Here is a 15,197-nt window from a genome sequence, read left to right as displayed (position 1 = left end):
ACACACAAACTCTACTACTAAAAATGACTGAAGTTAACAACCACTGGTCATTAATATCACTTAATATCAATGGACTCAATTCACCTATAAAAAGGCACAGGCTAAGAGACTGGATACGAAAACAGAATCCAACATTTTGCTGTTTACAAGAAACACACCTCAACCACAAAGACAGGCACCTACTCAGAGTAAAGGGTTGGGAAAAGGTTTATCAAGCAAATGGCCCTAAGAAACAAGCGGGTGTGGCCATACTAATTTCCAACAAAGTTGACTTCAAACTAAAATCAATCAGAAGAGATGGAAAGGGACACTTTATACTCATAACAGGAAAAATCCTTCAGAATGAAGTCTCAATCCTGAATATCTATGCCCCTAATATAAAAGCTCCCACTTATGTAAAAGAAACACTTCTAGAACTCAAGGCAGCCATCAAACCACACACACTAATAGTTGGAGACTTCAACACTCCTCTCTCACCAATGGACAGGTCAATCAGACAGAAACCTAACAGAGAATTGAAAGACTTAATGGAGGTAATGAACCAAATGGACTTAACAGACATCTATAGAACATTCCACCCAAATAGGAAAGAATATACCTTCTTCTCTGCGGCTCATGGAACCTTTTCGAAAATTGACCATATACTTGGTAACAAAGCAAACTTCCACAGTTACAAAAAAATATTAGTAACCACCTGTGTCTTATCGGATCACCATGGATTAAAATTAGAATTCAACAACAATGCTACCCCCAGAAGGCCCACAAACTCATGGAAACTGAACAGTCAACTACTGACCCACACCTGGGTCAAGGAAGAAATAAAGAAAGAAATTAAAGTCTTTCTTGAATTTAATGAAAACAAAGACACAACATACTCAAACCTATGGGACACAATGAAAGCAGTGCTAAGAGGAAAGTTCATAGCACTAAGTGCCCACTTAAAGAAAACGGAGAAAGCACTCATTGGTGACTTAACAGCACACCTGAAAGCTCTGGAAAAAAAAGAAGCAGACTCACCTAGGAGAAGTAGAAGACTGGAAATAATCAAACTGAGGGCAGAAATCAACAAAATAGAAACACAGAAAACAATCCAAAGAATCAATGAAACAAGAAGCTGGTTCTTGGAGAAAATCAACAAGATTGACAAACCCTTAGCCAATCTAATCAAACGGCAGAGGGAGAACACGCAAATTAACAAGATCAGAAATGAAAAGGGGGACATAACCACAGACACAGAGGAAATTCAGAAAATCATTAGATCTTACTACAAAAGCCTGTATGCCACAAAATTGGAAAATGTAAAAGAAATGGACAGTTTTTTAGATAAATACCATATACCAAAGTTAAACCAGGACCAGGTAAATGCTCTAAATCATCCTGTTAGTCGCGAAGAATTAGAAACTGTTATCAGAAACCTCCCTACCAAAAAGAGCCCAGGACCAGATGGTTTCAATGCGGAATTCTACCAGAACTTCCAAGAAGACCTAATACCTATACTCCTTAAGGTATTTCATAATATAGAAACACAAGAGTCACTGCCAAATTCCTTCTATGAAGCTACAGTTACCCTGATACCTAAACCACACAAAGACTCAACCAAGAAAGAGAATTACAGGCCAATCTCACTCATGAACATGGACGCAAAAATTCTCAATAAAATACTGGCAAACCGAATCCAAGAACACATTAGAAAAATTATCCATTACGATCAAGTAGGCTTCATCCCAGAGATGCAGGGCTGGTTCAACATACGAAAATCTATTAATGTAATCCATCATATAAACAAACTGAAGGAAAAAAACCATATGGTCATCTCATTAGATGCTGAAAAAGCATTTGACAAAATTCAGCACCCTTTTATGATAAAGGTCTTGGAGAGATTAGGGATACAAGGGTCATTCCTAAATATAATAAAAGCTATTTACAGCAAACCGACAGCTAACATCAAATTAAACGGAGAGAAACTCAAGGCTATCCCACTAAATTCAGGAACACGACAAGGCTGTCCACTCTCTCCTTATCTCTTCAATATAGTGCTTGAAGTTCTAGCAATAGCAATAAGACAACATAAGGGAATCAAGGGGATCCAATTTGGAAAGGAAGAAGTTAAACTTTCATTATTTGCAGATGATATGATAGTATACATAAGCGACCCCAAAAACTCCACCAAAGAACTCCTACAGCTGATAAACTCCTTCAGTAACGTGGCAGGATACAAGATCAACTCCAAAAAATCAGTCGCCCTCCTATACACAAAGGATAAGGAAGCAGAGAGGGAAATCAGAGAAGTATCACCTTTCACAATAGCCACAAATAGCATAAGATATCTGGGAGTATCGCTAACCAAGGAAGTGAAGGATTTATATGACAAGAACTTTAAGTCTTTGAAGAAAGAAATTGAAGAGGATACCAGAAAATGGAAGGATCTCCCCTGCTCGTGGATTGGGAGGATCAACATAGTAAAAATGGCAATTCTACCAAAAGCAATCTATAGATTCAATGCAATCCCAATCAAGGTCCCATTAAAATTCTTCACAGAGATTGAGAAGACAATAATCAACTTTATATGGAAAAACAAGAAACCCAGGATAGCCAAAAAAATCTTATACAATAAAGGTACTTCTGGAGGCATTACCATCCCTGACTTCAAACTCTATTACAGAGCTACAGTATTGAAAACGGCTTGGTATTGGCATAAGAACAGAGAAGTTGACCAATGGAATCGTATAGAAGACCCGGATCTTAAACCACAAACCTATGAACACCTGATTTTTGATAAAGGAGCCAAAAGTACACAATGGAAAAAAGAGGGCATCTTCAACAAATGGTGCTGGCATAACTGGATGTCAACCTGTAGAAGAATGAAAGTAGATCCATATCTATCACCTTGCACAAAACTCAAGTCCAAATGGATTAAAGACCTCAATATTAATTTGAACACATTGAGATTGATAGAGGAGAAAGTGGGAAGTACTCTACAACAAATGGGCACAGGGAACCGTTTCCTATGCATAACCCCAGCTGCACAGACTTTAAGGGCAACATTGAATAAATGGGACCTCCTGAAGTTGAGCAGCTTCTGTAAAGCAAAGGACATTGTCACTAAGACACAAAGGCAGCCTACTGACTGGGAAAAGATCTTCACCAACCCTGCAACTGACAAAGGTCTGATCTCTAAAATATATAAGGAACTCAAGAGACTAGACGGTAAAATGCCAATTAACCCAATTAAAAAATGGGGCGATGAACTGAACAGAGAATTCTCAACAGAAGAAGTTCGAATGGCCAAAAGACACTTAAGGTCATGCTCAACCTCCCTAGCTATCAGGGAAATGCAAATCAAAACAACTTTGAGATATCATCTCACACCTGTCAGATTGGCTAAAATCCAAAACACCAATAATAACCTTTGCTGGAGAGGTTGTGGGGTAAGGGGCACACTCATCCATTGCTGGTGGGAATGCAAACTTGTGCAACCACTTTGGAAAGCAGTGTGGCGGTTTCTCAGGAAATTCGAGATCAACCTACCCCAGGACCCAGCAATTCCACTATTGGGAATCTACCCAAGAGATGCCCAATCATACAACAAAAGCATATGCTCATCTATGTTCATAGCAGCATTATTTGTAATAGCCAGATCCTGGAGACAGCCTAGATGCCCTTCAGTGGAAGAATGGATGAAGAAACTGTGGAATATATACATGCTAGAATACTACTCAGCGGTAAAAAACAATGACATCTTGAATTTTGCAGGCAAATGGATGGAAATAGAAAACACTATTCTGAGTGAGGTAACCCAGACCCATAAAGATGAACATGGGATGTACTCACTCATATTCGGTTTCTAGCCATGATTATAGGACATCGAGCCTATAAGTTTGGGATCCTTGAGAAGATAATAAGAAGGTGAACTCCCAAAAAAGATATAGTAATCCTCCTGGATATTGGAAGTAGACACGATCGCCAGGCAAAATTGGGAACTTGAGGGTTGGGCAAGACTGGGCCAAGGGAAGATGGGGAGAGAAAAGTGTGAAGGGGAGAGCGGGGGGAGCTCGGAGGAATGGGGTGCTTGGGATATAGGAAGGGTGGATATGAGAGCAGTGAAGCATATATCTGAATTTAAGGAGCTACCTGAGGGTTGTCAAGAGACTTGACCCTAGAGGGGTTCCCAGGTTTCCAGGGAGACGCCCCCAGTTAGTCCCTTGGGCAGCTGAGGAGAGGGAGCCTGAAAAGGCCAGTTCCTATAGCCATACTGATGAATTTCTTGCATATCACCATAGAACCTCCACCTGACGATAGATGAAGAAAATGACAGAGCCCCACCTTGGAGCACCGGACTGAGCTCCCAAGGTCCTGATGAGGAGCAGAAGGAGAGAGAACATGAGAAAGAAAGTCAGGACCGTGAGGGAACCTCCAGCTGGCGACAGATGGGGAAGGTGACTGAGCCCCACATTGGAGCACTGGACTGAGCTCCCAAGGTCCCGATGAGGAGCAGAAGGAGCGAGAACATGAGGGAGAAAGTCAGGAACGAGAGGGGTGCGTTCACTCATGGAGACGGTGGGACAGAACTAATGGGAGATCACCAACTCCAGTTGGAATGGGACTGATGGATCATGCGACCAAACCCGTCTCTCTGAGTGTGGCCAACAGCGGGGGCTGACTGAGAAGCAAAGGACAATGGCTCTGGGCTCTGATTCTTCTTCATGGACGGGCTCTGTGGGAGCCTTCTCAGCTTGGTCGATCACCTTCCTGGACCTGGGGGGAGTTGGGAGGACCTTGGTCTTAGCATAGAGTGGGGAACCCTGATGGCTCCTTGGCCTTGAGAGGGAGGGAGGGGAGGTATTGGGGGAGGGGAGGGGAGGGAAGGGGGAGAAGGAGGGGAGAGAAAGGGGAGAAGGAGGGGAGGGAGGGGGGAGGAGGAGGGAAGGAAAAACTAGAAGGTTTTAGCTGACCTAAAAACATAACTTAAGAAGAAAAGGACATGTACCCAAAGGACAATGTATGCTGGTCGTGCCTATTTCAGATTACCCTCCAGAAATCCCAGACACTGACTAGAATTTGATTGTTTTTCTTACAGTCTGTTTCTCTTAGTCATGCTGTTTACTACAGTCAGTAAATGTCATAGAAGTTGAAGGACTGAGACTTCTCTAAGAAAAACAACACACAGGACGCTAGCAGAGTCTTTCCAGCATCTTATAGGAACACTTATAGGAACACTGTGGTCACTACCTGTGTCCTCACCTGTGACATCAGGGTGCTTCAGCAGGAGCAGTAAAGCGTATCTCAGTGTTGTGCTTGTTGTTTCTGTCCCAGCACCAAACAGGTCAAACACAGTCGTTGCCAGATTTTCAAGTGTAAATTCTGATTGTTGATCGTGGCTTGCCTAAGAATAATTTGGTGCAATAATTTGATAAATTCTTTATCAGAACATCTGATTACAATGACTCTACAGTTTCAAGCAAATTTATATATTTATTATTGAAAGTGTAAAATTTAAATAAAACTTCCTAACATTCATTCCAAATGGTTATTCTAACTCTATAGAATTTACTGAGTCATATAGATTTTGGGTCTATTTAATTTGGCATGGTGTTTTAATTATGTGCAAGTTTTATAATAATAAGATTTTAACAAAATTTTTATTTTAGTTTGATGCCAACAAAGATACCTTGAATGTAGAGTAAATAAGAAATTAACAAATAATTTCAAAGTCTGTGGCACAGATTTTTATTAATTTCAATTTCACCCTAAATTCCTGACTAGCCTAAGTCCTGCAATGATGTGATTATCTGCACTTAAACATATACAGATTTGTACTCTCATGCCTTAAAACATAAATGAAACATTATATTCATTGTGTATTCTATCCTCTCAAAACTGTAAGAGGAATAATGTGAGATAGGTCTAAATTTGGGATATACAGATTCATACATAAAAATGAAGGCCTGTGTTCTAAATATAGTAAAGAATAGTGGAAGACATTTGACTCTAGCTCTGAGCATTCTCTATTAAATTAAATGGGTCTGTAATAAGGTTCTTTGTCCCTGAGGAAAACAAACCTATTTAATCTTAATGCATTAATTACTAAATTTTCTCTTAGTTTTAAAAGTAACATATCCTTGCATGTGTATCCCACAATTCTTATCCACCCATCCATCAATCCATTGATGTCTTGTAGATTGATTATCTCAGCTATTTTGAGAAACACAGCAGGAAACAAGCACAAATATACAGGTGCCTTTCTTATGCTGGAATTCTTTGGATATAAGCACAGATTGGGTCTAAGAGCCACCGTGTTTCATAAGACTCATATCTGTCACTGTTGGGTGTCTTAGAATTGGTGGTCAAATCTAGTAATCTAAGCCGGGCGGTGGGGGCGCACACCTTTAATCCCAGCACTCCGGAGGCAGAGGCAGATGGATCTCTGTGAGTTCGAGGCCAGCCTGGTCTACAAGAGCTAGTTCCAGGACAGGCTCCAAAGCCACAGAGAAACTCTGTCTCAAAAAACAAACAAAAAAATCTATTACTCTAATAGACTAATGGGCATAGTCTTAAAATGATTCTTAATGACTTACTACTATATTTATAGAACATAAAGCTCTTACTTATGATCAGAGAAACTTCTCCTTTCATGAGATGGCAATTAATACAGAGATACCCAATGGTTCAATGTACACAGAATAAAGCATTGTGCCCTGATCACCCCTAAATCATAACATGTTGTCTGAGGTTTCTGTCCTGCCCCATTTCCGCAGTCATTAAGTCCCAAAGAAATCACAGAGAAGTCTACATTAATCATAAACTGATTGGCCCATTAGCTCAGGCTTCTCATTAACTCTTTTAACTTATATTAGCCCATTATTCTTATCCAGTGTTGGCCATATGGGTCAGTACCTTTTTCAGCGGCATAGTCAGGTCTTGCTTCTTCTGTGTCTGGACAGGACTGCAGAGGGAGCTTCCCTCTTCACAGAATTCTCCTGTTCTCATTGACCTGCCTCTACTTCCTGTCTGGTTTCCCCGCCTATATTTCCTGCCTGGATATGGGCCAATCAGCATTTATTTAAAATATAATTGACAGAATATAGACAATTGTCCCGCACCAAGAACATACTCCTCCCCAGAAGTTTTAAGGATCTTTGTGGAAGAGGGGGCAGAAATGTAAGAATCATCTTTGATCAATAACATCAAGGAATCTGTGTTTGCTGGACACAAAAGGACAGATGAACATGAAAACTCACAATGACTGTGACAGCCTGCCCAAAAACTGTGTCGGCTCCATCAGATAAAACACAACACAATGTAGGGAGAGAAAATAAGAAAGCCCAGTTCTAGATGATTAGTTCCTGCGAAGGGGTAGTGAATTTCCTACAATGATTGCCCCACCCCAGTAGCTTGATTACATGTCAGGCCAGAGGCTAGGTGAACAACAGACATTGGAATCAATGCTGAAAAGGGGAAAAAAGAAATCACTAAGTTTGGTTAGAAGAGTTAAGAGGATGGAAAGGAGGGTAATGAAAGTTGAGGATTATGTTAAAATTACATCTCATGAAATTCTCAAAAAAATAATAAAATATTGCAAAAAATAAAAATAAAACAAATGATTCAAACATAGAATGATTATTTAATAATCTTATTGCAGAGCTACAGTAATGAGTGAAATGAAGTATTGACATACAAATCATATAGCAAGGAGTTAACCTAAATTAACTACAGCCGATGTTTTAAAACCGAGTTCCAAGACTGCTCCATCTAAAGGAAGAGTCTTTATCAGATGATGACAGACAGCAGATTACATACGTGAAAAGGAAGATGCTAGGAGTGTAAACCACATGGTAAGCCTCATTCCTTATGATTTGGACTCATAGATTACAGACCAAAATATCAAAACCTAGAAAAACACGTCCCCATCCACAACAAAGTGCTAATGCATTCAAGGCATAACTAAGAATGTGCAAATGACAACCTACAGGATGGAAATTTATGTGGATAGATTTCTACCTACATACATACATAATTGCATAGCTCCATGCAGCAAGCAGTCCAATGGGCAAAAATTTTAGAATAAAAATTCTCTGAACATGAAAAGGCGAAACAGCACATTAAAAGATATCATTGTCACTGTTTAAGGAGATAGAAATCGAATCAGTCCTGAGGTACCACTTCATACTTCAATTGTTAATAATTAAGTTTCAAAATTACAACTTCTGCCGGCTATTTGGAAAATAGTAGATCTTATAGATATGAAATATGGTATTAATGTGAAATTTTTAAGCAGTTTCTCAAAAAAAGAAAACTATAAAGATATTATCATTTGACTCAGAAACCCCAGTCGTGGTGATATAGTCAGAGGAAGTGATGTCAATATATGTTCATATATATAGCTTAGAGAAGCCTCAGGCCAAAATAAAACAAATATCCATCAGTGAGGAATAAATGCATTGTGCTATTAATGCATGAAAATGAAGTTTGCTGCAAAAAAAAAGTAGGAAGAAGTGAAACAAGGTGAAGTTAGATGAATGTCCAAGATTTCATGCAAGTGCAAGAAAACAAAATTGGATGCCACATATACTGAGCCAGTGTAGATGATCCATTCATCACAGGCAAGTCTGTACATACAGAAACCACACCAACAACTGCTAAAGATGGTGTGAACAGAAAGGAGTGATCAGTAGTGGTGTGGTGTGTTTTATCATGGTAAGGGATTGCTTTCCAACTAAAAGGAGCTGGAAGTTGCAGTGCTTTGTAATCACGTAAGGTACCAACATAATGTATGTGAAACTGGGCTGCAGTCGTGCGATACACTTCACACTCAGTGCTGCAGTCGTGCGATACACTTCACACTCCGTGGACTAATTCTGTGAGCTATAGCTTCCAAACTAGCCAGGGAGTGGTGCTGCATGCTTCTAATCTCAGCACTTGAGAAGTAGAGACAGGCAGATCTCAGTGAATTTGAGGTTAGCCTGGCCTACAAATCAAGTTCCAAGACAACCAGGACTGTTACACAGAGAAACCCTGTCTCTAAAAGCCAGATAAAAGGCAAAAACTAGAAAAAAATAGTCTGGCCCCAAAAAACCAGCAACATCGGTTCACTCAGATGCCCGGTTATTAAGTATACTACATAAGACCCGTGGAGTAGAATCAATGTCGACACCAAACCTAATAATCTAGACTCAACTGTTTTTTTCTGAGTTTCAAAAAAATTCCATGAAAAAATATCTTTTCACTAAACTACACAATGCCAATGCAGTTCATGCTGTCAGGATACCCAGTCGACACTAATTCTCAACCCCTTTTGGTGACAATTAACTTGAACTTGTACTCAAAGCCTCATTCTTCCATACACCTTCTCCTTCCACCACATACCTCTCTAGGCATCACTCAGTCCTTCTGAAACTAACTCCTGTATCTATCCTTTTAAAGTAACAATTTGGCCAGTTCTATTTTAATTCACTAGACATGCAGGAATTCTTGCCACACAACATGCACATTTATGGTGCCAGTATTCACACTGCCATGATAGTTGGTTATTTTCTACTTGATTAGAATTTTTCCGATATTATTTGCCCCTTTGAATCACTGTTCTCAGCTATAATTTTTAAAGAACAAAGCCAATATGTTCTAGTTCACAAACTTCCCTCTATCTTATCAGTGTCCATACGGTGCATCCCAACACATAATAAATACTAAAACTGTTTTTCAAATGATACTGACTTAAATCGTCTCTGACAAACATTTCAGGGTTCAACAAACCACAACACACCCAGACAATAAATAAATTTATATTACTCTTTTACCTGCTTTAGTTTAATCAGGTAGTAATCAATGAAGTCCCGAGGGTTTGCAACATTCAGTGATTGCTGATGCTCTTTTATTTTTTCCAAAAGGTAACTTCTGACATAATCAACATTTTTTGATACTGTGTGATGACTTCCTGGACAATAGTCTATTAGTGAAGGGAAATTATTGCAGACCTACAAAATTAGAGAAATTTTTTTGTTGAGAGGTATTGTTTTACTTTTATTCATGTATGTGATGTATATAGGGTATGTATGCATGTATACACATGTGTGCCATGTATATATGGGGACACTGGAGGCCAAAAAGATCACCTGAAGCTAGTGGTTTTGGACCATCTACAATGGATGCTGAAAATTGGACTTAGGTCCTTCAGAAGATCAACACACTCTCTTAACCCATCTCTCCAGTACTTGCCAAAGAACTTTTTAAATAAGGAAACACATATATCCACAATATATAGCAAGACCAACATGGATTTATAGATTCAGAAATGAATGAAAAATAGTGTTCAGCAAAAGGAAGAGGTATTTTATTTCATGCATATAGCAATTCTTTGTGTTAATGGAGAGACCTAAAGAGGGAGGGATTTCCTGCCTGAATGATGAAATATAATGATCAAGTTTCAAAATTTATGAATCATTTTTTAATATAAAGATTATTTGTGAAAACTGACTGATGGCTTATACCATTTATTCTCTACAAGTCTGAAGTATGACATGATGTAAATCACTATTGTTTATACTTTTTAGGTGATGGCAGTAGTGAAATGAGTGAGGCCACTTGATTTACAGCAAAAGAGTAGCACATGCAGATTTAACTCTCATAAACTAGCCTATGACATGGAATAAATAACTAGAAGTGGGTGGGGCTCCAAGAGACTTTGAGAGCAAAAGTGTGGCATAGCCTTTAGGGGTTTCTCTATGATCACAGTCATTCTATTTTTACCTTGCTTTTTAGTTACTTTTGTGTCCCTCACATCATGCATCTTGATCCCATTCACTTTCATATCCTCATGCATCTGCCCGCAGTCCTTAAACACCCCCCAAAATAAAATAGAGTAAAATTTAAGAGTAAAAAGAAAAAAGTTTTATCATGGAAGCTGTATTGTGACAAAGTGCGTCAGGCAGTACACCCTTTTACTCATATATCACTGCTTGGCAAGTGTTCACTGCAAGGAGTCATTGACTGCCTTGGGGTCTCTGCTTGCAGCTACGCTATCAATACATGGCCCTTACTGGGCATCTTACATATCCTGCCGCTGCCCTGCACTGTGAAGATCTTGCAGCCTTAACTCTGCAGGACCAGCTTCTCCACATACTCCAACAGATCACAGATGGGATGGATGTTGAGGTGAATCAACTCCTAACCCTAGATCTGAGCCTAGGTAGTAGTACTGTTGGCCAGTTCCCAAACTCTCTCCCTTTCCTCATGATCAGGATGAACACTCTGGCATTGCTCTGGCTAAGTTCAGCCTTTATAACGAGGCGCTGCTCTCACACCCTCAGTGTTGGCTCTTCCACACCTACACCATCCCGGCAAGATCTACTCTGTTTCCCAGGCTAGGTTCAGGCGCCATGCTCCCAAGTGCTGCAGCTGATAAAGGGCAGAGGCAACTCTCCTAATATTCTGACCTCAGGATCAGCCCTGCAACCTGCCACAGGCTACAAAGGAGGGGAGGCAATCCTTCCTCCACACATAATGTCCTAAGACAGATGAGGGGAGGGACCAGATCTCACATACTCACATTATCTAGGTTGGTTCACCTGCAGCCCTGCACCCCAATCAATAGGGTCAATAGAGTCAGCTCTGTTTTACTGCCTGTGGAGGTGCAGGATCAGCTTTCAAAGGTGCTGAGGTTGGTGAGGAGGAGTGTCAGGTTTCTTGCACAACACAAGTGGCAGTGGCAAGAGGAGAAGGACATCTTTCTCTCCATGGCAGATTAGTGGGTGTGGCCAGCTATTCCACTCTCACAACCTCAGGGCCAGCCCACCTGTGCCTCTCACAACATGGTCACTACTGTGCTGCCCAGGCTAGAAGCAGGGCCTTCTTTAATGAGTGCAGCGGCTGGTAAGGGGAGAGGGTCTGCTCACTCATCTGCCTCAAGCACTGAAGGGATAATGATAAAGGGGACATCTCTCCTCCAACCATACTACCCCCGAGAGATGAGGAGTGGGGCCAGCTCTCTCACACTCAGAACTTCGGGGATGATTCGCCTATACCCCTATAAACAGGGTCGACTCTACTGTGCTGCCCAAACAAGCTACTGGCTCCACTCTCTTTGTTCTGCAGCTGGTGGGGGTAAAGGCAACTCTCCCGATCTTATGACCTCCTAGACAGCTCTCCCATCTGCCAGATTCAGTGGGCAGCATCTCTCCCCTACCCATGCTATCATAGGACAGATGAGGGGCGGTCAGGGTCAAATCCACCAAGTTCAGCTTCATAGGCCGGGCTCAACCACGCCTCTACCAACAGAACAGGCTCTGCTGTGCTGCCAGGAGGAGGGGCAGGACCCATTCTCCCTAGTGTTTCAGACAGTGAGTGACAGCATCAACCCTGTACAGCCCTTTCCTCTTTGCCTTAGGTGGTTTCAGAGCTCTGGACATCAACACAGATCAAGGATGGAGCAGGTCCATGCACCCAGACATGAACCCTGGTGGCATCACCATTGCCCTGGTTAGCAACCAAGTACCCACCTCAGCCCAGTCCTCACTGTTTCACCTCTTCAGATGTTCCTCTTTCTCCACAAGACACTGGACCATTCTTTCTGGCTTTCCCTACCACACCATACATTTGCTCACCATAGTAGTGCTGACTGCCTGGGGTCTTGATTTACTGGGCAGCCTGGATCACAGCCATTCTCCTGGAGAGTGTGGGAGATGCCAGTTCAGTCTAGGACAACTCTGAGAAGATGGATGTGGGCCACACGGCATTAAACCACTCCTCATTTCAACCTGTCTATTTGTCAACTAGGATTCTAGCAAACATATCAAACCACTGGAACTACTCAGCGTTTTGTGGCAGATTTCATTGCTATTAATATTTTTCTCCTTGTATGGAATAGTCTCTCTAAGCTAAAATATTCCTGCCCAGCTATATGATGAGGTTGTGTTTAACAGTCGAAAAGATAAGATTTATGCATAGAAGAGTGTCCTGTGAACAACTAGCCACACTTCCAGACGTGAATGCAATACTTTATACAAAGAGTTCTCTGGATATCAAGCGGAAAGCCAAGGGACACAGAACTAGCAGCCTTGAACCAATCTGGAAACTGCCAGTTCAGTTTTGCTATTTGTATAGCATAGGATTTAGACCTGCCTTCCTGATATTCTTTCCATAAAACGTTATTCAAAACTGTGTTGTCAGACCACCTCACTTCATGATCCTATATTGTATTAGATCTTTGAGTATAAAAGACTATAAATATGTTTTCAGGAGGAAAAGAACTTGACTTCACCTGCATCCAGGGGGAGCTCAGAATTCTGACATTCTCATTTACTTTTTCCATCAATTTCAGAAAATCCTGATCTTTATAATCAAAACGATTCTGGAAAACAATGGAGCAGATGACGTTGCAGGGAGCACAGCTCAAGATGAACGTGGGATCACAGGGTGAACCTGAAGAAACAATTGAAAAAAATACCATTAAAATGGACAAAGAGGATGCTTTAGTTTTGTGAACAGGTAAAGAGTCATTAGAAGTTGTAAACCATATCCTATCTACAATTTTTTAACAGCTAAGCATTCATAATATGTAGAATCAACGTATCACTTTAATCTTAAATTTGAGGTGGTCTCATCCTCAGTAGCTGAAGAACAGACCATATCTGATATAACAATGTTTACACTTTAAACTGGTACTTAAAAGAAAACAAAACATTTTATAAACCTAAAATTTCTAGTGTTCAGAACAGAATAGTTTCTTACTGGAATACCTAATGACCCTATAACACTAAGATGAAAATAAAAGAGTGTATACCTGAAATATCTACAGCCACAATGAGTAAACCAAAGAAGCAAGTATTGATCCAAGGAAGGAGAAACCCCACTGCAGTTGAGTTCTGGTATTAGAAGAAAAATATGTGGGGAGAATTCTTCCTTGTTACTTGAGAATAATGTGTAATCTCAAGAATGGCAACTTCCATGTGGATTTGTTTGCATTACTAAATAAAATGAAAACGTTAATATCACAGTTAAATTCTAAGTGGGGAGACAACAGGAGGGCAGTGATAGGGACTTCCATTTTCCCATTTCATCATTTAAAATGATGCATTTTCTCCAGAAGAAGCAAACACAGTATTTGAAAGATAGACACAAAGCATAACAAGGTTATGCTTTCCGAGTACTTTCTGCTGTTTAAGAGGACCAAAGTTCAGTGGTCAGCAGCCTCCTGGTGGCTCATAACTTTCTGTAACCCCAGTTTCAGGGGAATAGGATACAATTTTCTTACTTCTGTGGCCAGGTACACAAGTGGTGTGCACATGTATATGCAGGCGAACATTTATACACATACAAAAACAATCTTTTTAGCTAACACGGAGAGTCCTGGGGGATGACGCAGTAGAAAAAACGGGGAATAGGGTGGCCAAAGAGGTGATGGTAGGAAGGCGTGTTCAAAGCACATGTTACACTCCTGGGAAACATTTATATGAAGCCCACAATATATACAGTATTAGCAACAATGATATTTATTTTTTAAAAGAAGTAAATGATGATTATGCCAGTTTCCTCCAAGAGTGTAGCCCCTGATAAATCGATCATGCTTTAGTGGAAAGTCACACATAGAAGAATATTTGACAAGCACAATTGTTCTTTGAAGGAAAATTACAAAAAAAAACAATATTTGGTGAGAAGAATCAGAGGGAGAAGGATGGATGTCATCAAAACTGAGACAACTGTGTAGGGCGAGTGAGGTGATAGACCTTAGAAAAGACTATACTACCTAGTCTGCTTGACTGTCATAATTCTTAATTGTATTCAGAATCATATCCCTATATGAATAGGTAAATGTAGTTACCACTCTTTATTAAAGAGATCTCTTTTTACAGCAAATGGAGATCATCACCAAAAGCCACAATTGGACATAATACAGATACCAAAAGATTGTAGGGATCCCAGTATTAACTGAAACAAATACATCATAACTGCCACATCTATGACTAAGGGAACATCACAGAAGAAGAGGCAGAAAGATTGTAAGAACTAGATTCAGCCCCAAAACCATATCTGTGATAACCAACAACAAAGACTACTCAAGAGGTTGTTTATATATGTGTGTATGTACATAACTATATATAAATACACATATATATATATATACATAACAATAATCAAACAAAAAGAGGCTATCAACTTGACAGTGGAGAAGGCATTAGAAGAAGACAAGGGAGTGCACCTGGAAA

General features: G+C 40.3%; 1 protein-coding gene across 1 annotated transcript in view; it reads right to left on the bottom strand.

Moving 5' to 3' along the window:
- Positions 1 to 15,197, bottom strand: part of LOC119824915 (cytochrome P450 2C25-like) — a 32,785-nt gene that overhangs the window by 12,906 nt on the left and 4,682 nt on the right. The window contains exons 4-6 of the mRNA XM_038345502.1: positions 13,253 to 13,413; positions 9,795 to 9,971; positions 5,242 to 5,383 (exon numbers count right to left, since the gene is read on the bottom strand). Coding sequence (XP_038201430.1) covers positions 5,242 to 5,383; positions 9,795 to 9,971; positions 13,253 to 13,413 — 480 coding nt within the window. The remainder of the gene's footprint in view (positions 1 to 5,241; positions 5,384 to 9,794; positions 9,972 to 13,252; positions 13,414 to 15,197) is intronic.

This window comes from Arvicola amphibius, chromosome 1 (assembly GCF_903992535.2).
Source record: "Arvicola amphibius chromosome 1, mArvAmp1.2, whole genome shotgun sequence".
Taxonomy (NCBI): Eukaryota; Metazoa; Chordata; class Mammalia; order Rodentia; family Cricetidae; genus Arvicola; species Arvicola amphibius.
Note: the sequence above shows the minus strand (reverse complement) of the source record. Positions and strands in the feature narration are given on the sequence as shown.